Below are 24,987 nucleotides of genomic sequence, written 5' to 3'. Positions count from 1 at the left end.
GTGACTTGGTAGGGCAATAAAAAATGGAGGAAGGACTGGGCTTGAAATCTCAGCATCTGTTGAGATAATTGTGACATTGGTAAAAACCAGCAGTGTAAGGCTTAATCAAGTACTTACTCAAAATCTGAGGAACGTGTACTCAGAGCCAGTGCTGACCAAATGGGTGTCCATGTCTTTTGAGTCACAGCCAGTTCACCTACCAGTCATTGTGTTCCAGCACTCACTCAGAAACTGCATAGCTGCATGTCTTGGAAGGTTGACAGAGACGGCATGATATTCAAGTGCAGATCGAGGTAGGTGGTCCAGGAGAAGGAACTGGTAGGACCACCTAGTTGAGATAAGGAGTCCAGTTCCTCCTCGACCTGTTCGTCTTGGGGAGTGTGAAAACGAGTAGGCAGTTGAAAGGGCAGCTGGAGTGGCAGTGTTTTCTGTGGTGATCCAGGTCTCCATAAGGGCCAGGAAGTGGACAGTCTGCAGGGAGGCATACGCTGAAATGGTTTCCGCCTTCTTGACTGCAGACTGGCAGTTCCACAGCCCCCCCCTAGTACTTCAAGTTCTGTACTGGTGGAGAATAAATGGATTGTGCCCCTATGGATGGATGGTGCCCCATATCGATTAGTGGTGTCCCTATGGATTGATTGCACCTCTCTGGATTGATGGCACCGCTATAGATGGATGGGATCCCTATGAATTGATTCATCATTCAACATTATTGGCACCACTGCAAGAAGTAGCTGGTTAAGACAATATAACCATAGGCTGTTAGTATTCTCACAAATGATGCAGTCATTGTTCTATTGAGGGTTGAAGTCTCTCAGATCTCCAGTTAAACTTTACCCTGAAATGCTCAGTGCACGTTAGACTTTGTCCGTCCGGGTTGTGAAAAATGGACAGGGTTGGAAAACCCCCATCTTTAGCTATTATCACCCCTCAATTTTATTTAAAACATTTCATTATAATAAGACATAGGCATATGCAAAGGTGGTTTAGTTAGATCCAGTGATCACGGTCCACAAGCTGTCAAACCGTTTGTGACGCTGTGAAAATGTTGCTTTTGAAAGATTAAACATCGACAGATTTGGATTGAAGCAGGATATTCCGTTGTCATGTTATTTTTCAATACGTTTTGAGTTTTGTACTGAGGACCGACACAACTGGACACACACAGTTGGCTACAGGGATCGCTCTACTGTATGTGTGTGTTTTTTTGTTTTTTTTTAATGAATCATATACAAACAAGCTTTTATGTTTTTATAAGAGCATTGAGAGAAAAGATCAACAGAAACACAACACCGATTGAGCGGTCACTTTTCATGTCAACACCAGTGTTGGTCATCTTACTTTAAAAAAGTAATTAGTTACAGTAACAAATTATTTCTCCTAAAAAGTAATTGAGTTAGTAACTCAGTTCGCACATTGTAAAAGTAATTAGTTACTCAGCAAAGTAACTGACGTTATTTTTTATGTTCTATAATGCTATTATGTTCTATAACATCTTTAACGTCATCTTTAACATCTATAACATCTTTAACGTCAAAGAAGTTTATATTAAGTGATTGAAGAATAAAAACACTATATACAGTATTTTAGAACATGTGGTACTTATTTTAACTCAATAGATTGCAGCCTACCATATCATATGCATAGAAATAAAAATAAAGAAAAAATAAATATTGAAAATAAAATTCAAGTGCAAATTTAAGACACACAAATGTAAACTTGTGTAAAAAGAAACAAAGGAAAATCTGGCCATTAAGTAGTGCAAACTGTATATTAGGCCTACTGCACAATAAACAGAACACTATCCAATTCCGTTAAGTAACAATATTAAATATTGAAAATAAAATAATATTCAACCACTTTTTATTCAAGCATACTTAGCATGTGTTGATGTGAGGTGCTTCATAAGATTCAAGTTACTTGAGGCAGACGTGGATAAAGTATTTTTTCCTGGGCATAGCGTGCATGGTATTAACATTCTTGCCTTTAATTTCAATGAGCTCTCTCCAGGCAGCCTTGCGCTTCATTCAACCACATTGTTAGTAACGCCGTTATACTCTAACGCCGTTATTACCAATACTGGTCAACACACACATAGCAGATGAATGATTTTTTGGGGGGCATTTCCTCTGACAGATGACTTCTCTCAGCTGCTTTAATTTTGTCCTGAATGCTGACCCAGCACTCTGCTGCCACACTGGAGACTGGACTTACCAGACTCTCTGAACGTGGGATTTCCTGACCCTGCAGGGAGGAAATGATGCCGCATGGCTCCTCCTGAAGCTGTGGTGCGGCTACACCGGCACTGCTCTGCGACTAACAGACATGCACCGAGACCTCTAGACCATCAAAATGATGGACAGCCTTCGGGTTTGTTACGTCATTGTTGAAAATCAGCCAATTATGGAAAATATTCGGTTAATGCGACCTCTGGTAACACTTAATGAGCCGTATGTGATCTGTCCAGATGGTGAACTGACTCTTGACAACACTTTGACCAAACGCCGTAGGGCCCTGTACTTGGCCACAGGCCTCGCCAAACAACCTCCACCACCCACACTGACACCGGCACCCAGGTCTATGAAGCGTAACCCCCCATCTGTTTTGCTGAGCTCCTCCGGCCACCAGTCCCCTCGAGTCAGCACTGCCCACATGAACACCTTATTGCCAAAAGTATGCGCTCACCTGCCTTGACTCGCATATCAACGTGGCAGCCCATTCTTAGTCCATAGGCTTTAATATGACGTCGGTCCACCCTTTGCAGCTATAACAGCTTCAACTCTCCTGGAAGGCTTTCCACAAGGTTTAGGAGTGTGTTTATGGGACTTTTTGACCATTCTTCCAGAAGAGTATTTGTGAGGTCACACACTGATGTTGGAGGGAAGGCCTGGCTCTCGGTCTCCATACTAATTCATCCCAAAGGTGTTCTATCTGGTTGAGGTCAGGACTCTGTGCAGGTCAGTCAAGTTCATCCACACCAAACTCTCTCATCCATGTCTTTATGGACCTTGCTTTGTGCTCTGGTACACAGTCATGTTGGAACAGGAAGGGGCCATCCCCAAACTGTTCCACAAAGTTGGGATCATGGAATTGTCCAACATCTCTTGGTACGATGAAGCATTCAGAGTTCCTTTCACTGGAACTAAGGGGCCAAGCCCAGCTCCTGAAAAACAACCTCACACCATAATCCCCCCTCCACCAAACTTTACACGTGGCACAATGCAGTCAGGCAAGTACCGTTGTCCCGGCAACCACCAAACCCAGACCCGTCCATCAGATTGCCGGATGGAGAAGCGTGATTGGTCACTCGAGAGAACGTCTCCACTGCTCTAGAGTCCAGTGGCGGCGTGCTTTACACCACTGCATCCACCGCTTTGCATTGCACTTGCTGATGTATGGCTTGGATGCAGCTGATCACCATGGAAACCCATTCCATGAAGCTCTCTACGCTGTTCTTGAGCTAATCTGAAGGCCACATGAAGTTTGGAGGTCTGTAGTGATTGACTCTGCAGAAAGTTGGTGACCTCTGTGCACTATAAGCCTCAGCATCTGCTGATCCCGCTCTGTTAATTTACGTGGTCTACCACTTCTTGGCTGAGTTGCTCTCGTTCCCAATCACTTCCACTTTGTTATAATCCCACTGACAGTTGACTGTGGAATATTTAGGAGTGAGGAGATTTCATGACTGGACTTGTTGCACAGGTGGCATCCTATCACAGTACCACGCTGGAATTCACTGAGATCCTGAGTAGGGTTGGGCATCGAGTTCCTAACCTCCGGTTCCGGAACCGTTAAGAAGCTGTTGGAATTGCGATCCTTTTTTTCCGGTTCTTAAACGTCCGCACTAGTTTGTTTGTTTTACTCCGCTCGCACTAGTTTGTTTGTATTACTCCGCCCAGCGTGCGGAGACTCCGCGATAGAACGATCAGTAACGAGTAGTCTAACGCGCTACTATTGCCAAACCAGTAGTCAGATTAAAGTTACTTATCCAAATACACGGCGCGTTACTATTTTTGTCAGTAAAAAAAAAGATCTGCTTTCTTCGTGCGTCTCGGGGGTGACGTATGTTAGCCGACACCTTCACGGACGGTCGCGTGTAGTCGCTTTACCGGCAGAAACGTAAACAATGGAGGGGGAGAGATACGCATTTTCCAGCTGGAAATACAAGCATTATTTCGACTTCATCTCAGCAAAAGATGGCAACATAAAGGTTCGTTGTACACTCTGTGTTAACAACAAAGTGTTGTCTACTTTCAAGAATACAACGTCAAACTTGAAAAAACATTTAGAGTCACAGCATGGAACAACCACATCAAAAGAGCAGGTCCCGCCCGGTGACGGTGAAAAGGTGTGAATAAACAAGACGAGTTCTCGATTTCACGGAGCTCCTGCTAACTCAAGGCTGGATTATGCTTCCGCGTCGACACAACGCAAGGGGGCTTGCGGACCCCTTACGTCCTTGCGGACCCCCCTTACGTCAACGCAAGGGCCTGACGTGTGCCTCCCAAAAATCCTAGACGCGCGTCGAGGCGACGCAACAGCAACGCAACACCAAAGCAGCGGCATCGGCTGTGATTGGTCCGCTAACTACATCCGCTGGAGACCGCTATCCGGTTTCCACTCATAAACACCGCCATTTAAACTTTTAAAAGGCTACTTTTATTGTTTGCACCTCGTTTTATTGTTTGCACCTTCTCGCTTTTGCACAAAGAAATAAAACACCAAGTTCTGAAAAATTGTGGACGTTTAAAGCCGGAAAGTAAACAAATACGCTATAACGAGGCTACGACGATATACGTCAAGAGTCTCGGTCGGTCGGTCAGTCTTTACAAAAAACATAGCGCCCTTTACCGGTGTGGCTTTGAATTGCATTTCGACACGTAAACCCAACGCAGAACCATCACGGTCTCCAAGCAACTGCGTGGCCGTTGCGTTGCCGTTGCGTTATCACTACGCGGAAGCATAATCAAGCCTTCAGTCTGTGCTGAAATGCGAGCGGAGTCTCTCTTGAGTGTTTAGTGGAGAAATGTCTCGCTGCTTGGTGGCCCCGCCCCCTCCCTTCGTCATCACGCCGCTCATACTTGAGGACTGTGCAGATTTGTTTCATAAAACCAATCCTTGCTGCTCTAATGCTGGTTCAATATTCATAAAATGTTCATTCATGATGTTACTGCCATTACAATATGCAAACAATTATTTAAGTTAAGTGAAGTCAAGAAAGACTCTTTAATTTTTTATATAAAAACATGTATTTTCTATCAGGACATAGTTTTCAAGTGCAACTTAAAATGGATACATTGTTGATGTTACTGTTAAAAAAGTTGAGTATTGGCAAAATCGGTAGTCTGATGCAGCTGTTGAATGTAACTAATAAAGTAGCTTGTAATCTAACTTAGTTACTTTTTAAATCAAGTAGTCAGTAACTTAACTAAGTTACTTTTTAAAGGAGTAGTCAGTAGTCAGATTACTTTTTCAAAGTAACTGTGGCAACACTGGACCTGTTGACCTGCACCTCAAATAATCGGAATCGAGAATCGTTTAGAACAGGAATCAAAACAGAGGATCGGGATCGGGATCGGAATCGGTAAAATCCAAACGATGCCCAACCCTAATCCTGAGAGACCCATTCTTTCACAGATGTTTGTAGAAACAGTCTGCATGCCGAGGTGCTTGCTTTTATACACCTGTGGCCATGGAAGTGATTGGAACACCTGATCTCAATTATTTGGATGGGTGAGTGAATTTTATTGGCAATATAGTGTATGTTGCTTCACCCCCTGCCATCCATCCATCCCACTGCCAACAGTGGAATAACAACAGCAACAAAACAGGGCGCAATTTGGTCGATGACTTTTTAATCTGACGGCTCTGAACTCTGTCTCACTTAATGTTCCTTTAGCATCACAACGCTATGAAAATGTATGTGTAATGTTTACTTAGATTGCTTTTACTCCCCCCTGACTCTGATGTTAGCGAGGGGGTGGTCCAGAGAGCTCATTAAGAAACCAGTGGATGCTATATTAGTGTTAATTTAAACTAATTTCCTCTGTGAAGCAGCAGCAGGCAGCTGTTTTCAAAGTAAAGGCTCTAGCAGCAGCTCAGCTTCAATGCTTACTTAAAAGGGACCTTTACATGGTGAAGTATGTTTGTTAGGGAGAACCACTGCATAATTAAGTTATTAAAGTCTCCAGTGTCTCCTGAAGAGCTGTGTGAAGTTTGGTAAAGTAAAGAGATTTGTAGGTGCAGAGTTAGGAGCTGTGTCCACATAGACTTCTGGCAGAAAAAGGTCAGCAGAGTGCTCGTTTAATGTTTCTATGACAACAGTATCTTGACATGTAGATCCACTCTGACCACTGTTGTATGATAGATAGATAGAACTTTGTCACCTCGATCTGACAGCGGTAAGGTTAGAGCAATCCCCCCGTGCTCCCTCTAATTGGCTTTTCCATGTAATGATGGTGTCTGTCTGACAGATAAAGCTCAGGACAGAGTTCACCAGACCTCTGGAGATACTCATCTCTGCTGCAGGCTGAAGGCTCCAGGCTACATTTGCCGCTACTAGCATAGCACATCCAAATCTGTCAGAATTCAAGGTGCATTGTGGGTGGTCAGGTTTTGATGTGGAAAAATATTGATTTCTGCTCCATCGACCTCATTCAACACATACTTTCTTAAAAGAATGGGGTGAACAAGAGAGAAATAAATACACCGCCCAAGAGGAGTGAAAGATACTGCAAAATAAACAAATTATTGTGATTCATTTTACTGTATAACTTCACCTGAAGTAATGTTAAAATGCTTTAAATGTTAAGTGAATTGCTCTTTTCCAATGCTCTACAAAAATGTATTCAGCTTGCTGACTTATTTTGACTGGCCGCCACTTCTGTCAGTTCTGATATTGTCAGAGTTTCACCGGTAGATAAACATGTTAAGTTGTTGTGATGGTAAGATGAAAGAAAACTCCATGGGGTCTTAAAATCTGACCTCAGAATTGTTGTCATAACAGAATAGGTTGCTTTGAGTCATATATACGTGATTTTGAAGCTACTGTAGCCTTTTTCCCATTAAATTGCAACTTTATTGTTATAATATTGCAATTTCTTCTCAAAATAATACCATATTCTCAAATCCCCAGATACGTTGGCCAACGGTTTTGAACTTGTTTCTTTCGGAAACACACATGAACTATTAAAGGCCAGATTCGTTATAAATGAAGTGAAATGAATTAATGTGTCATTGAGGTGATGAGGCTCACATTTACAGTCAACAGTGGAATAACAAAATCGTTCAACCTGCGCAGAACATTTGCTAAGTAAATTTGGTGGTAAAATGACATGACTGGTTTTCCAAAGACATTCCAAGGATGATATAAGGTGACAGGGGCAGCAAAATCATTATGAATTGTCAATATATTCCACCCATGACCAAATAGTTGGATGGAAGTATCCACAGATGGGTGGTCAGGTGATCTCACCAACCATTGCTAGTAGGCCAGAATGGTAAACCAATCTTTTCTGGTGTGTTTGTGTGCAGGTGAAATGTGACCAGTATTGGCCTAGTCGAGGCACAGAAACATATGGGATGATCCAGGTGACCATGCTGGACACCGTGGAGCTGGCGACGTACAGCGTACGCTCATTCGCCCTTTATAAGGTGAGAACCCTGTATGTGTATTGTGCATATTATGTATGACTACAAATGGCAGAAAGCAAGTCTTATGTCACTGACAGCAGAAGCCTGCGGTGGTTTGTACCTCGTTATGTAAATGACTGAATAAACACCCAAAAGTCAAGGAGGCAACCTTTCTCCGTAGGAAGACTTTCGGCCAACACTAGTCTGAATTAAATGCTATCAGATTAACATAAGAACAAAACGTAAAAATCTCTTAAACTGTCATTAACAACAGACTTTATTTCAGGCAGTAAACCAAAATCACATTGATTGTGTAGGAAATCACTCATTCAGTACTCCCCAATTCACTGTCCAGGGAGTTCTACATAGAGGACTATGGAGAACCATATAGAGGACTACAACAAGGACTATGCAAAGAACTATGTAGAGGACTATTTAGAGGACTATGTAGAGGACTATTTAGAGGACTATGTAGAGGACTATTTAGAGGACTATTTAGAAGACAATGTAGAGGACTATTTAGAGGACTGTTTAGAGGACTATTTGGAGGACTATGTAGAGGACTATATAGAGGACTATATAGAGGAGTATGTAGAGGACTATATAGAGGAGTATGTAGAGGACTATATAGAGGACTATATAGAGGACTATGTAGAGGACTATGTAGAGGACTATTTAGAGGACTGTTTAGAGGACTATTTAGAGGACTATGTAGAGGACTATATAGAGGACTATATAGAGGACTATATAGAGGAGTATGTAGAGGACTATATAGAGGAATATTTAGAGGACTATATAGAGGACTATATAGAGGACTATTTAGAGGACTATATAGAGGAGTATGTAGAGGACTATATAGAGGAATATTTAGAGGACTATTTAGAGGACTATATAGAGGACTATGTAGAGGACTATATAGAGGACTATTTAGAGGACTATATAGAGGAGTATGTAGAGGAATATGTAGAGGACTATATAGAGGAATATTTAGAGGACTATATAGAGGACTATGTAGAGAACTATGTAGGAGAACTATGAGGAATACATCGAGGATTTTAAAGAGGAGAAAATAGAGAACCATATAGAGGACTGCAATAAGGACCACATAGAGGACTACATTGAAGACCATATCGAGGACTATGATCAACTATGTTCTTAGATGTACGAAGAGTATGCAAGACTTACAACATCACTGTGAAAAAGACATATTTTGGAGAACATACGATTGTTTTTGAAGAACCTATGTTTTCAAAACATTACAACATCTTCTATGAATAGATGATTATGCCAGCCGGTGGGAGCGTTCATGTTTATCAGAGTATGTGTGCACTAACAGAATGGCTCGAGTGAGAAGAGAGAGGTTCGACAGTTCCAGTTTATGGCTTGGCCTGACCACGGAGTGCCTGAGTACCCCACCCCAACCCTGGCCTTTCTACGTAGAGTCAAGGCTTGTAATCCTCCAGACGCTGGACCCATGGTGGTCCACTGCAGGTAAGCTACCGTTTACATCAACAAGGCCTCGGCATGCATCAGAACAATTATTGTGTTATGATAAAATGAAGCCAAGAACTGCGCTCAAATCCTTGAAAGTGTTATTTGCACATTGCACACCCATGTTTACCGACCCAGCTGGTCTCTGAAGCGTTATACCAAACATATCAAAGGAACAGAAGGGGCAAAGATCTGAAGATTGAGTCCAGTTTTCTCAGCCAGAGTGCTCCCTCCGTGCTGTTTAACAGTCCTTCACATCACTCTTTCTGTGCAGCGAGGTCAGTGTGATCTCGCAGTCTGGCACGACACATGATGAAGGGCTGAGGCAATACAGTGCTGTTCACGACACAACATGTATCTGGTAAAGGTTTTCTTTGTAACTATTTCACTAGAAACCAAGTGGTGCTTTATTTAACAAAGTTTAACCACAGAGAGTTCATTTCATGAGCAGTGACCACTATGGACACAAGTGACACCTATAGGACAATTGTATTTTAATAATACGTTACAACTTTTCTCTTCACATTATTTGATTATTAAGAATTTGACTGTTGGAGTATTTTTCAAGCATCCATTTTTTGCCTCTGACTGACCTCAGAACTGTTGAAGTCATAACAGAATAGGTTGCTTTGAGTCACATGATTTTGAAGCTACTGTAGCCTACAGGTATTATGATTTTTTTTTTTTCCATTAAATTTCAACTTTATTGTTATAATATTGCAATTTCTTCTCAAAATAATACCATATTCTCAAATCCCCAGATGGAGACGTTGGGAATGTGCCAACGGTTTTGAACTTGTTTCTTTCAGAAACACACATGAACTATTAAAGGCCAGATTGGTTATAAATTAAGTGAAATGAATTAATGTGTCATTGAGGTGATGAGGCTCACATTTAAAAATTGGAGAGAAGAGTAAATCAAGTCTCAGCAGAGATGTTCATTAAATAAGAACAGTTGACCTGTGGGAGAATAAATATTTGAAAACAATGCAGAATGCCTGAGAGCTGCAACAGATAACATGGCTGAAGGTTGAGGATGGGTTCAGATGGGGTTTATTAACTTTGTTCCAAAATATACGTGTATTGAAAACTACAACATTGTATTTCTAAGTATTATATCTGGAGATCGACAAAGTTATCAAACATTACTACAACCAGAGACCAATGCTACGGGATCACAAGCACTAATACATAGAGCTATGTCATGGAACACTGGGGCCTTTTGGGTTTTCGTTGTTTACTGCCTGCGACTAAGTCACTGTTTTTCAAGTCACAAGTAAGTCTCAAGTCAAGACAGGCAAGTCCTGAGTCATGTCTCAAATCCAGTCCCATGTCTGAAGTCAAGTCCCAAGTCAAACAGGCAAGTGTCAGAGTCACATTACTCGACCACAGCCAGAGGCCGATTCTACGGAAACAAAAACAATAATGCATAGAGCCATATGTCACTAGAACAGTCTGCCGAGCTTTCCATCCAAACAACAACAAGGTTTTACGAAGCTTAAGAGGTTGTTGAAATGTGAAAAAATAATTAAGTAATATTGGTTTGGTTTGTGATGTCTTGCAATAACTATAAACTGAGATTGTTATTGTTTTGTTTTACCTGACTGAAATTGTTCTAATGGCTGTAATCTCTTCTAAATGGGGTTGATCACATTTTAGTGTCGGATGCAACGTTAATGTTGTGACTTTATTGTCCACTGCTTGAAGTGCAAACATTGCACATGTATTTTATTTGGCCCCCAGGCAGAGTGGTTAAGAGCCATGTTTTGTCTCCGTGCTCCATCAGTGCCGGCGTGGGCCGTACAGGCTGCTTCATCGTGATCGAGGCCATGCTGGAGAGGATGAAGCACGAGAAGTCGGTGGACATCTACGGTCACGTGACGTGTATGCGAGCTCAGAGGAACTACATGGTGCAGACAGAGGACCAGTACATATTCATCCACGAGGCCCTTCTGGAAGCTGCATCATGTGGCAACACAGAAGTCGCTGCCCGAAACCTGTACGCCCACCTCCAGAAGCTCACCCAGGTCCCCCCTGGGGAGGCCGTCACCGCCATGGAACTGGAGTTTAAGGTGGGTTCCTCTGGGCTTTTCTTTGTGCATGGACAGTTTGTACCAGAGCTGGGGACTTGTCTTGGGTCTCAAGTTCAAATACTTGCTCAGCGATCACTGTCACCTCACAAAGCAGTCTATAACTCAAGAATCCATCCCATATTTTTCATATGCTAATTATGACAAGTTCACAATAACATCTCGTGAGTAAACTGATGATCTGATGGCATTCCGGACATACATGGACGTAAACTGCAACAAGGCACACGACTAAATGTCTGTAGTGCCCCCACATGACCTTCATGTTGCAGGGAGTGCTCAGGAGGAAGATGGTTTTCATCTTCAGCCTGTGTAACAGCGATGAACTCCTTCTGAGAGGAGGAGCAGCGAGGGCTTAACTTCTGAGCTCCAGCTGACAGGCCGAAGGAGAGAGGGCCGGGGCAAACTGTTGTCTGACGGCCTAAAGATAAGGTCCTACTGGGTTATGTGGTTTAACACGGGATGAGCTGCACCAACCCCGCCACAGTGATTTAACACACATGGGGGGGGATGCCACAAAAGAAATATGCTGCTTTTCAAGCAAGTAGGACGGCTGTAAATCCGGACAGAGCGTAATTAGGTTTTGATCCTCAACTCACTGCAAATTTCTTTCGCAAACACTTCTCAAATTGACACTTGCCCTTGTAGCGCAGAGGAATCACATTAGGGCCTGTCAGTAAAGCCCTCCCCAAAAAAACAACAACACTATTGGGATGTTGCTGTCAAAAGTTTTATTCTCCTCGGTTTGATATACGTTACAGGTTTCTCTACGTGTGTGATTGTTTCGCCTTTTCAGTGTCTTCGGGAAGAGTTTCAACACCAGGCTTATGTGATGACGACGAGCAATTTTTAACGACCACGTATCTCTGTTCACAGAAACTGGCCAACTCTAAAGCACATACCTCAAGATTCATCAGTGCCAACCTGCCGTGTAACAAATTCAAGAACCGCTTGGTAAACATCATGCCTTTCGAGTCCACGCGCGTCTGCCTGCAGCCAATCAGAGGGGTGGAGGGCTCCGACTACATCAACGGCAGCTTCATCGATGGATACAGGTGAGTCGGCGGAAACCATTTCACTGTGGCGCGTCGGCGGCGGAACTACTGCAAAACAGGATGTGCTCAGCAGCCGCGGCTCTAATGAAGGCGGAGGTGGACCTTTAATTAAGCAGCTGACAGCAGCTCCACCACCTCACATCCTTTTGTTGTGTCAGTTGTCAAAACAAATTGGTCCTATTGACAGGTCTGCATAGCCTGTTTGAGATAGGTGAGATGCCAGAGAAACAAACTGATTAGTGCTGCAGTGCTCCTCCTGTCTGGGACACAGACGTCAGTTCATACTGTTGTGCAGAGTGAGAAATAATGACTTATTTCTACATGTGTCACAATGTAACGAGCAAAGCTGCATTACAAACCAACAACAACAGTGCCTCGACTCTATCCACTGTTCTATGATGGACGAGCAACGCCCCGTTGCTTTTATTATCTCTTCGTTTGACATTATTTTTCAACAACCGGAGGATGCTGCCTCATACTTTTTTTGATGAACTCGTCAACGCAATCTGACAGTTAAAGCGAGAAGGATGATCCGTCAGAAACAAATGCTGATAAAAGCACAAAAACTCACCAGAAACACTCACCAGCCACCAGCCGACTGGCTCCCACTAATTCAATTAAATTTTATTTCATGACGAAGGAAAAAACTCTCTTAAAAAAAAAACTTAAATAGGGAAAAAATAAGGAAGAAACCTCAGGAAGAGCAATAGAGGAGGGGTCCCTCTCCCAGGATGGACAGAAGATAGATAGCTTACTGCTTCCGTATAACTGCCTACGGATATGGGAATCAGTCTTGTTGTGAGTGCAATATTGAAATGAAGACTTGTTTCAAATGGGTGTTGCTAAACATGGCATAGCGTTGCTAACAGAAAATAAACTAAAAAAGAAATAAAGTGAAATTGTAGAAGTTCAAATCGTTTTGATAAGGAGGCTTCCAAGTTTTTTCTCCAACTCGGCCACGTAAAAACATACCAGTTCACTTTTAGTGGGGGAGTGATGTCATATCCAAAGTCCGATTTCGCAGAGAATAAAAGAACGCACCATAAGTGCCTTTAACTGTCATTCTCTCTGCTGGCCATCAGGGGGCGAAATCTCTGGTTGCAGAAAGAAGTCTGATTGTATGGAAGTCTATGAGAAAAAGATGATGTTGGTTTAGTAAATGATGGTCCATTTAGAGTCAAATAGACCATAAAGCAGGGGATACTTTACCTGTGAGTGACGTCTCGATGACTACGTCCACTTCTTATATACAGTATGTGATACAAATACAAGTATTAATTTGAGAACAGATTTAACTAATGCTAAAGTTGAAACTGGACTGTCTCTGTCTCAGTCTGTCTTAAAGCAAATAATCAAGTGAGAAAAGTCTTACAACGATGTCAGTACTGGTATAGTCTGATGTCCGATAGATAGCCAATCACAGGCCTCTAAGAGAAGCCTTCCTTTTATGAAAATGTAAACACTAATTGGAAATACTTTCCAGGGCGCTAGCAGAGTAAAGCATTTGCTAATGAATCAGGACTTCCCCTTTTACTTGCAGTGAAGGTGGGTGGGTGGGTCAGTTCTTGGTTGTCAGCACCTAATTAAGGCCCCTGCCCCCCCCCTCCCCTGACCCCCCGGTGTCCTACACTTTCTTTTGCAGTCATTACTACTGGAGTTAGATCCTGGAGCTCCAGTGCTCTCCAAGCTCAGCTTTTAAAGTTCACACTGAATTAAGATGGATTATGTTGAGAGGGATTGATGTGATAATGATGATTTGTGGAGATGTCCAGTGACCACAAGAGATATCAGCTGCAGTCATTCATATCACTTCCTGTCCGTGGTGATCATCAAGCAGGCCCACATCAGTATATTAGACACCTCTAGTCCAGTGGTAATTTTACGCGTCACAAAAACTTGCATTCTCTCTACTGGCCATCAGGGGGCGACTCCTCTGGTTGCAAACAGAGGTCTTATTACAAGACTATGAGAAAATGATCCTATTTCTCATTTGATTTATTATCTCAATAAACATTGTAAACATGAGTTTATGATCTCAATCTTTAGTTTCATGTCTTCTTCAAAACAGTACGATGTTCATTTAGTAAATTATGGTCCATTTAGGGTCAAATAGACCAGAAAGCAGGGTGTGCTAGATGGACCCAGATCCAGTAAGCTTGCTGTTCGGAAATGCCGCTCTGCTGCTTGTGTTCATCAGATTCACCTGTCGTTCCTCCACAGTCCAAATATGGTCACTTCCTTCACTGGATGAAAAAATCCAAGATGCCGACGACAAAAATGCCAAACTTGAGTCTTCAAAACTGTAGTCCACAAACGAATGGGTGACATCACGGAACACGGTAAACGCTGTATGAGCACTGTGCAGTGTTGCAGCATTTAGTTAGCCAGAGGGACAAAGACAACTCCATCATTGTCATTTTGAAACAGTACTTAGACCTAGAGGCGTTGGGAGAATTATGGCCTGTCTTCATTTAGCATTTAAATTTTTAGCAGCAACTATATTATATTGTATGTGATGAGTTGGTTGGAGAACAGGTATAGCACACTGTTGGTGCACGTTGGTTTAAGTCTTTTCAGAATATTTGTTGGCAAGAAGACACATAATAGAAGCAGTTTTTCAATTAGCCTACCAATAGCAGCATTAGTTTGTTTAAAGGTCCCATATTATGAAAAACACATTTTCTCTGGTCTCTACACCTTTAAACTGGTCCTCCCTGAGCCTGTCAACTCCAAGGATGAGGAAAACAAGCGACTCCTGCATGGTCTCTGCAGCCCACCCACTGGTACAACGGTGCTCCTACAGGCTGTTCAGATTTAGCTCCCATTGTTACGTAACGAAGGGAGTCCCACAATGATGGGAGATATCCGAGAGGGGGCGTTTCGCAACACAGCGGGGAGAGCGCAGCCCGACTTACCGGTCATGGCGCTGGGTGATCCGGCTGGTGCTCCTGAATAAATCCCGGTGCGGGTGAAGCTGGAGACAATCCTCCCTCTGTCTCAGCACTCTGGTGCGTCTTCACTGCTGCCTCCGGTCGGACGGAACCCGGGGGGGGCGTGTCCGACAGACCGTGCACAGCGGTCCGTGTCTGGTCTCTTGCGTTTCATTTTTAATGACAATGTGCCGGCTACGGTCCGTGTTAGCTTGTATGTGAGAGCTAACCACTTCACATCGGGCTGCTTCAGTAACGAGGGTCAGTACAAAGCTGGCTTTGCCTCGACACTGACCCTCGTAAAAGGATCCGTCCCAACCATACGGGACCCAGCAACTTCACCTGAGCCACATAAGCGAGCCATAGCGATACATCCACGTAAACACTGGCGCTAGCTGGCGCTAGCTGCCGCTAGCGTAAGCGGCATCCTGTCTCTCTCTGAGTAGGCGATGATAGACGGAGCTCATTAGCATTTAAAGGTGCAGACACAGAACCAGCCTGTTCTCAACAGCTCATTTGAGCAACTTTTAGACAACTGAAATTCAGGACCACGGATGGGTTTGGGGAAATGCATATCGAATACAGTGTTTTTGGACCTCTGACAGCTGTGTGAAATTGATGAAAAACAGTATTATATGGGACCTTTAAGACTGTTTCAAGTTGGGGATGCTCTTCAGCAGCCCAGCTGTTTGTTTGCTTGAAAGCACACAGGTAAGTTATGATACAATCCCAATATTCAACCTCTAATCAGTCAGCAGTGTTGAACCAGAACAGCAGCAGGTAAAGTCACAGCATGAACAACAGAACACAGACCTTTTGGTTCCTGAGTTTGTATTTGTTTGTAGTATTATGAAGTATTCAAATAATAGTTCCTGTGTTTGTTGCACCGAGGTAAACCATAGAGCAGGACGGTGACGCAGTCACTCACAACCAAAAACAACAGAGCCTCTTGCCATCGCCGGCACGGAGCACTTACACAAATACTCAGCGTGTGTGCTGCACTAACACTCAGCAAACAGGCTGGAGAGGATCACCCAGGCCCTCTATAGCATGCAGCAATACTGCCCCCTAGCAGCCAGGTCCTGTAACTGCTCCTGAGCCCTGAGCCTCGCTGAGCAGCTGGCATGGCATCTGTCATGTAACAGTGCTGTTAAAAAGGGTCTGTTGTCAAGCAAAACCATTAAAATATCAGTGCATACATTAGCAACAGCTGACTCATCAAATATACTTTAAGGGGGTGCATAAAATAAATATTTAACACTTGAGAGGTACGTTCACCAGTTGTGGAACTTAAAGAAATTAAAGGAATGTCGTGAATCTGAATGAAATCTTTCTTTTTTCTACATTATTGTAGGCTCACCTACTATTAATATGTATCACAATGTTCAGTATAGGTAAATGTAATTTATAGAAAGGACCCAGACCTCCCAAGGGCCCCAAAGGCTCCAAGGTCACTGTGTGTCACTTGGTTAATCATATTTTGATCGATAGCTGATTTGTTTGAGAACCTATCGCTAAAGTATATCATCAATTGACTTGATGAGTAGGGATGGGAGGATTTTATAGTGGACCGGGATTAAAAACACTCAGAACAAATTGTGGTGAATTTTGCATTTCGATGGTGTTCTGGGATACAATAAGCAGTTCTTGATAATCTTGCCTACTTTGCACTATTTGGTTGTTTTCCCCTGATGATAACTTAGTTTGTGTTAGATGGACCAAAACATTATTAAAACAATTTACCATTGCATGATTGTTATTATTATCTAGCAGCATTTAGAGGAACCTAAGATGATCCCTGAGGAGTAAAGGCAAACTTGTCTCTGTTCTCTCTGACAGGCAGCAGAAAGCGTACATGGCCACCCAGGGCCCGCTAGCCGAGACCACGGAGGACTTCTGGAGGATGTTGTGGGAACACAACTCTACCATCGTTGTCATGCTCACCAAACTCCGCGAGATGGGACGGGTAACGCATCACTGCCTTATGTCATCTCATGTCTTGAAGTATGGAACAGCTTTACATCAAAGTGACTCAAATTAAAGCCTTGAATCATATCCGATCATTTCTGATTTTCGGTATATACGACACGCGAACGTGCTAATTCAGAATTAAAATGTTGATAGTAGTAAAAAACACAGGCATAAAATATACAACTATGGAATGAATTTTAAAATTTAACTACAACAAAAATGGTAATGATAAAATGTATTTGTCTTTCACCTTTAATACAAGAGATGCATTGGTGAGCAGCTCCCTCAGAACGTATGGTCAAACCTCACTGTGGGTCTGGTCTTCAACTTGCATTCTCCCTATTGGCCATCAGGGGGCGACTCCTCTGGTTGCAAAAATAACTCTGATTGTATGGAAGTCTATGAGAAAATGACCCTACTTCTTCATTGTTGCAATCCCAGTTTCATGTCTTCTTCAATACAGCATGACGTTCACTTAGTCAATTATGGTCCATTTAGAGTAAAAAACACCAGAAAACAGGGGATGCTTTAGGGCGGGGCTACCTTGTGTTTGACAGGTCACTAGTGGCCCTACAGCATATTCCAGTGAGTCTGACCCTGCCCTCACTAAACCACACATTTCATAAAGTTAGTCTGTCTCTAAATTATGACCTCATAGTGTTTTATTTGGTCTCAATTCAGGTGAAAATGCAAAAAGTCAGACATCTACCTCTTGTCCGTTACCTGATGCATCTTCTCTCTCCATTGTTTAGGAAAAGTGCCACCAGTACTGGCCTGCCGAGCGCTCTGCACGTTACCAGTACTTCGTCGTGGACCCCATGGCCGAGTACAACATGCCTCAGTACATCCTGAGAGAGTTCAAAGTCACAGACGCCAGGGTATGTGTTGGAAGATGGCTGCTGCTTAGCGCCTTGTAATCAGAAAGGAAATCAACGCCATGTAGGGTGCTATTTCTGTGCCAAAGTATGTGTGCTGGCGGAGTGGCATTGCCATCGCATGCAGAGCCTACCTCTAACATATAATTTTGTGAATTTTACTGCACTTAAGTGGAAGCGTTTCGACCGCACACAGAGTTCACTGTTAGAAGAGGAAAGGTGATTTGACTATTCCATGATGTAGACTTCCCTGCACACATGTACCAAACGTGCATCTGTGATGACCATTGGTGTATGAAACTAGAACCTCTGGTGCCTTTTAAGCCAGTGAACAATTTCATTAATCTACCATAGTCTTGCAACAGCAGACGAGGTGAAGGGGAAAAGAGTGAGATTTAGCTTCTTTTAGAAATCCATCTAAAGTCGAGTCAGTTTGAGAGGACGGAGCTGAAGAACGATACAAAGCAGCAGGCGGACTCGTTCTCAGCAGTCAAAGCTGAAGCTTGAAGGTAGATAAGAGGGATTATGATGTTTGGAAGTCTTTCTACTTCGACAGGTCAGATCAGATCCTCACACAAGGATCCCAAAGCTGTATAAATAGATCCAGAGGCCTTTTAGGTGGTTAACTACTTTGGACTGATGGGAATGAAGGAAGTCACTCAATTTTTGTTATCATTTACATAATTTTACACACAGTTTGGCACAAGCTGATAATCCTACTGGGCACATACCTGCTCTCACTTAACATCTGCCAACTACCCGCAAATGACAACTACAGTATTTGGCAAACAGCCAATCAAATTGCAGCAGGGCAACAGGCAGTCAGCCACACATGGCATCAGGTTGGTACCATCTGCTTTCATCAGGAAAGGCTTTGGGCATGCTGATGTTTATTTCCCACACTCAGAGTACTTGACATGTTTTATGTCATGCATTAATCCAGAATTAATTTCTCAGTTATACTCAATACCACAAAACACACACTTCTTTCAAGGTACCTTAGCTAAAATATTTGGTTATTTTATGTATAATTAAAGGCAGTAATTGCATTGGATTTGTCAAATATGGCTTTTTACAAATCAAAAGAAAAATTAAAAAACAAATTGTCTGTGTTGTGCACTAAAATGGAGCATCGATGCTTAGATGTACAGGGACAAGTAATACGTAGTAGAGTAACACATATCTTGGTAATGTGTTACCACCAACATGGGGGGAGGCTGTACCTTTTATTTTGAGTTATTTACAGTATCCCTCTCCATCTGTTTCCTGTGTGTTTGTCAGGATGGTCAGTCGAGGACCATCAGGCAGTTTCAGTTCACTGACTGGCCGGAGCAAGGAGTGCCAAAAACTGGGGAAGGATTCATCGATTTCATCGGTCAAGTCCATAAAACTAAAGAGCAATTTGGACAAGATGGACCAATTACCGTGCACTGCAGGTACCTGTGTGTGTGTGTGTGTGTGTGTGTGTGTGTGTGTGTGTGTGTGTGTGTGTGTGTGTGTGTGTCTGTGTGTCTGTGTGTCTGTGTGTGTGTGTGTGTGTCTGTGTGTGTGTCTGTGTGTGTGTGTGTGTGTGAGAGAGCAAGAAATCACAGCATTGTTTTGCCATGGCCAGAGGAGTTTATGGTTTTCTGTCCATCCCTCAGGACCAGTGAAGCCAAACTGAAGTGCCTTAAAGCTGTATTCTTTTTAATGGCCATCAGGGGGCAACTGTGATAGCATTCTGGACAACTTTCAGCCTTACAATCTTCCAATATTTAACCACAACTCAAATATATTATATTGAATTAAACTTAGGTTGAAATAGCCATGAAATAGAAGTGTTAAGTAGGATAACATTTTGGACAGACGTGGATGTGAACTGCACTGGTGAGGCGATAATTCTAGTTTCCTAATGTAAAGGTCGGCTATTTTTGCATGCATTTAAAAGGCACTCTAAAACACAAGGTCTTTGTTTGTTGGTCAAAAACGTAATAATGTTTCATCCTGTCAGATTCAACTCCTAAAACAATGTACCTTTCGCTTTAGAAATGTACACCAGGCATTTCTCAGGTTGTTGCTCTTTCTTATCATTCCTGTGTTTTCTTTGAGAGTGCTGTCTCTGTGCAGACAGATGTTCAAAGAAAAGTAATCACAAAACGTATATCACAGAAAATACCTGTGGAACATTTATTCAGGTGTTCTCCTCCACACCCACCCTCCCTGATTGTTGATCGTTTCAATGTGAAAATTATAAATATTATTGATGCCATTGCGCCCACTAAGCTGAAACTGGTCCCTGGCCAAAAAAAGGTCTCCATGGAGAAATGCCACATTGGTAAGAACAGAAAAAAGAGAGTGTCAGAAAGCTGAAGGCAGGTGGCGTACTTCCAGTCAGGATGGAGGTCTCAGCAGGATTTGGACCCATGCTTTTATCTTCAGCAGGCTCGACTACTGTCTGTCGAAGAATTGATTTCAAAAATGCTACTGCTGGTTTACAAAGCACTGAAGGGTTTGGGGCCAAAACACATTTCTGATATTCTGCTTAGCTACGAACCATCCAGACCTCTCAGATCATCTGGGACAGGTCTGCTCTGTGTCCCCAGAGTCAGAACCAAACATGGAGAGGCCGCCTTTTTTTTTTACGCACAACATATCTGGAACAAGCTTCCGTGTGTGTGTGTGTGTGTGTGTGTGTGTGTGTGTGTGTGTGTGTGTGTGTGTGTGTGTGATGAGCTTGTTGATTTGTAATGGGAGTCTAATGACGTGTGTGTCCACCAGTGCTGGTGTCGGGCGGACCGGTGTGTTCATCACCCTGAGCATTGTCCTGGAGAGGATGAGGTACGAGGGAGTGGTGGACCTCTTCCAGACCGTCAAGACACTCCGAACCCAGAGGCCGGCCATGGTGCAGACGGAGGTATGGTTTCCACACTGAAAGACGACAGGAAAACTTGTCATGTCAATAAGAATAGATGAATGTGCAGATGCAGGTCATGGCTGAAACATCTCAAAACAAACAATAGTTCTTTAACTCTTCCAAACTGACCAAAGCGTTGTTTTGTCACTAGGACCAGTACCAACTGTGCTACCGGGCTGCTCTGGAGTACCTGGGAAGCTTTGATCACTATGCAACATAACCCCCCCCAGAAAGACACCCTCAGAAGAGTCCTGAGTCTCCTCTGAGCCCCTGAGCTCCATCAGACCCCGAAACGTGATGGGGAGGCTACGAGGAGGGCTGATGAGGAGGTGACCACAGCAGGCAACGGGAGATTAGAGGAAAGATTTTGTACCATAGATATGATATTCTAATGTTATCACTGGTCTTATTTAGGTGGAGATGTGCGTTATCGTCCAGCAGAATGATGATGCTGCTGCTGCTGTTGATGGTGATGATGCTGATGATAATAATATCTACCAAACAGATCAAATAAACTGATTAAGTTTGTGTATGAAATAAACCTAAGGCTATAAACATGCAAAGACTATTGACATCTGAACATCTGCTAACGTTGACAGAGTTGCTTGTCGATAACAGATTTTCTCAAAGCCATTAGAAATGTGGAGCCATTCATTAAACGAAATATAAAGTTGCTGGAAAAGTTTGTGTACACCAGTGTTAACCAAATGTTTTCCCTGGGGATCCACTTTTTAAAACTGACAAATGACCATTGCAACCAAATTCACAACAGATTTTATCTAAAAATCATGAGAAGAGCTAATATGTGCAGAAATAAACGTTCCTAAACCATTTTTATGCCGATTCATACAACACCTTATATTATCTTGAATGGATAAAGCATCCATTTAGTGGAGATATACTTTTGATAATTCATAACTTTGTTCAATGAAAACATAAAGACATGTTAAATACTTTCTAAATGCATTTAGGTTGAGCCATCTCATTGTTTTCATGTCCTCGTCAGTCCAACAAACAAAATGTACGCTAACCTTTCATATCAGAAGTAGCTACAACTATCAGAACAAAACCAACTTTCAGGCTCCCTCGTGTGGCTCGAAGGTGAAATCCAGGTGAAATGTTATGTTAAAGAAAAGACTGGAAGAAATTCTGCTAATTTATTTGGCGAGCCACCTCCCGCCCCAGCGTTTGGGATTGACTGGTGTACACCATCGTTTTCATCCCCCCACATAAACTCAGGTCCACTAAACACAGACAGTCTGGAATCAGTGACGCCATCACATTCTAAACAAACCAAGTCTCAATGCTCAAATTGAATCAAATTGGTTTAGTTGCCTGACCTTAAAGGATAAAACTGGCTTTATTCAATATTCTCTTGTCAATAAATCCCATGAAAACACCAAAACCAACAATATGCTTTCAGCTCCAAACCCACCCGTTCCTCCTCATACACACGTTTTAAAGAATTTAAAGTTCAAATTTGCAAATTTGGTGTTCTAGTGCCAACTTTGATTGGAAATGGACTTTATCTATACATTGTGAGAAGATTGAATTTGTGCTTAAATCTTTACTGTCTTTTCCACATCCCCTTTTATCATTATACGAGGGCAACCAGCCGTTTCAAAGAGACATAAATTACTATTGCTAATATAATCTCCTGCGAACATGTCATGCAGTGGAACAGTAAAGCTCATTAATGTCTTTTAATTAAACCTCCAGTCCTGAAAAGTGAAGCCAACCCTCGAAGTGCCTTAAACTCGCATTCTCTCTACTGGCCATCAGGGGGTGACTCCTCTGGTTGCAAAAATAAATCTGATTGCATGGAAGTCATGAGTTTATGGTCTCAATCTCTAGTTTGAAGTCTTCTTCAATACAGCATGTTGTTCATTTAGTAAACTATGGTCCATTTAGAGTCAAACAGACCATGAAGCAGAGTATGATTTAGGGCGGGGCTACCTTGTGATTCACAGCTCGCTGCCAATGCAGTTAGCTACTAAGATGACTTAAACACTTAGCTGTAAAGTTGACCTGAAATTATGAAGCAAACTTTGTTAACAGCTTTACACCAGAATCCAGATGGATCCAGATCCAGTAAGGTTGCTGCTCTGCTGCTTCTGGTCATCAGATTCACACGTCGCTCCTCCGCAGTCCAAATCACTTTCTTCATTGGTTGCAAGAAGTCAAGATGGCAACGGCTAAAATACTGACCTTGAGGCTTCAAAACCGTAGTCCACAAACCAATGGGGGTTGTCATCACGACTTTGTCCACTTCTATTCAGTCTTTGTTTTAGCGGAGCTCCATGGCTCAGAGAAGGAAGGTGTATCAGGCTGTGACACACATTAGTAAGACCTATTCCTTGTTGGTTTGGTTGTTTGGGGCAACTCTGAGATTTATTGACCAGAAGAAACAGATGCTGCAGAATAAAACCAGACTCATTCATTACTGCTTAATTTCAACTATACGCTCCCTGATTTTATTATAACAGCTAACAACGCTCTGAATCCCAAAATGTCCGACCTTTTGATGTTTTAAAACACAACAGGTTGAATGCTTTTAAAGTATTAACAGGGCGCTTGGAGAGAATTTAGGAATGTGGGGGTAATATTAGAACACATTTGAAAGAAAATTCCTTCCAACAGTCACTAAAAAAATAAATATTGTTTCATTCACCCTTTGGTTTCTATTAGGCAGATTGCTTTTTAAGGTTTGTTTTTTTATTCAAAGTTGCTGTCTAACTTCTTCTAACATGCGGTCTTGTTTCCATATGCTCATACTCCTTTCAGAAAATGTCCCAACGTCATGTTATGATGCAAAAAAAGCCGGCATGGAGTCTCATACACTGCATCATCATGACATCATACAGGGAGGTGTTTAGCGATATCCACTGAAATTATAAAGCTAACACTACACCTATCTGTTTGCATACACGGCTTCACGCAGACAGGACGCACAAGCAGAAACACTGGATCCCCATTAATCATGTTAGAGCGCAGCTGTTTCAGACGTGTGACCTGAGAGCAGCGTGGAAGTTCAGTGGCGGATCTAATGAAATGACAAAGTGAGGTGGTTTTGGATGAAGTGGACCATGATTCATTCCACAGAGTCGTGCTGTCGGGGTCCTATCTGTTGTATACATAATCTGTTTTCTATTTGTTAATAAAAGCAGACAAAATGTCTTGGAAACCTTGATGTTAATAAAGTTGAATAACTGGGTTTTTATTAATAAAAATGTGGTGGATTTCTTTCTTTCTCAGTGACAACGTGTGTGAGGTGACACTCGGTGGACCTACAGCTGTTTGACACTCGGGAGCATTAAAAGTAATGGAGATCTGCATAAAACACACTCTTCTCTTCCTTCTCTTTCACATCTCTCGCTCTCTTCAGATGAGCAGTGTTTCATATTTCTGAGAGGTTTCCTCAGTGAAGGTTGAGCAGTCCTAATTATAAACGATTACATTTATGACTTCTAAAATCAGTCCTCTACATTGCAAGACAAACATTTTAGTGAAGAAAGATTTTACTGAATTAAATGTTTTAATTAGTCTTTCAAAAATGGTTATATATTTTCTTGCACAGTAACAAAATTCCCACAAGACTCCTTTGCAACCAAACATATTCCTGAGAATCTTTTTTTAATCCTGAGGGACAGTTTTGGAATGAAAATCACTGTAGTACTTTGAGTGTGATACAGCGTTGTGTAGTGCTGGAATAAATATTTAGATCTGCGTCTTATTCACGCCAATCCTTAAAAGTCCCAAATTTAAAAACGTTTTCAAATGTTTCGTTATTATAATAACAATAATGATAATAATAATAATAATATTTATTATTATTATTATTATTATTATAAAGCAGGTCTAAATTCTATATAATTATTGTGCAAGTATTGAAAAACTCAATTTATGTAGAAATTGTAAATAAGATTGTATGGTCGCAATCTCTACTTTCAAGTCATCTTCAATACAGCATGATGTTCATTTGGTCAATTATGGTCCATTTAGAGTCAAATAGACCATAAAGGAGGGGATGCTTTAGGTCGGGGCTACTTT

The 24,987-nt window shown here is 42.2% G+C and overlaps 1 protein-coding gene across 7 annotated transcripts in view; it reads left to right on the top strand.

Moving 5' to 3' along the window:
• Positions 1–24,161, top strand: part of ptprfa (protein tyrosine phosphatase receptor type Fa) — a 252,391-nt gene extending 228,230 nt beyond the window's left edge. For all 7 annotated transcript variants that reach the window (XM_084011615.1, XM_084011612.1, XM_084011613.1 and 4 more), the window contains 9 exons: positions 7,534–7,653; positions 8,969–9,123; positions 10,910–11,195; positions 12,090–12,268; positions 17,038–17,164; positions 17,922–18,047; positions 19,326–19,480; positions 20,802–20,937; positions 21,089–24,161. In XM_084011615.1, the coding sequence (XP_083867741.1) occupies positions 7,534–7,653; positions 8,969–9,123; positions 10,910–11,195; positions 12,090–12,268; positions 17,038–17,164; positions 17,922–18,047; positions 19,326–19,480; positions 20,802–20,937; positions 21,089–21,157 (1,353 nt within the window). In that variant the 3' untranslated portion in view covers positions 21,158–24,161. The remainder of the gene's footprint in view (positions 1–7,533; positions 7,654–8,968; positions 9,124–10,909; positions 11,196–12,089; positions 12,269–17,037; positions 17,165–17,921; positions 18,048–19,325; positions 19,481–20,801; positions 20,938–21,088) is intronic.
• The last annotated feature ends 826 nt before the right edge of the window (positions 24,162–24,987 follow it).

The sequence above is a fragment of the Eutrigla gurnardus genome, assembly GCF_963514095.1.
Source record: "Eutrigla gurnardus genome assembly, chromosome: 6".
In the NCBI taxonomy this organism is placed as follows: Eukaryota; Metazoa; Chordata; class Actinopteri; order Perciformes; family Triglidae; genus Eutrigla; species Eutrigla gurnardus.
The sequence above is the reverse complement of the archived record's forward strand: the minus strand, read 5'-3'. Positions and strand labels throughout refer to the sequence as shown.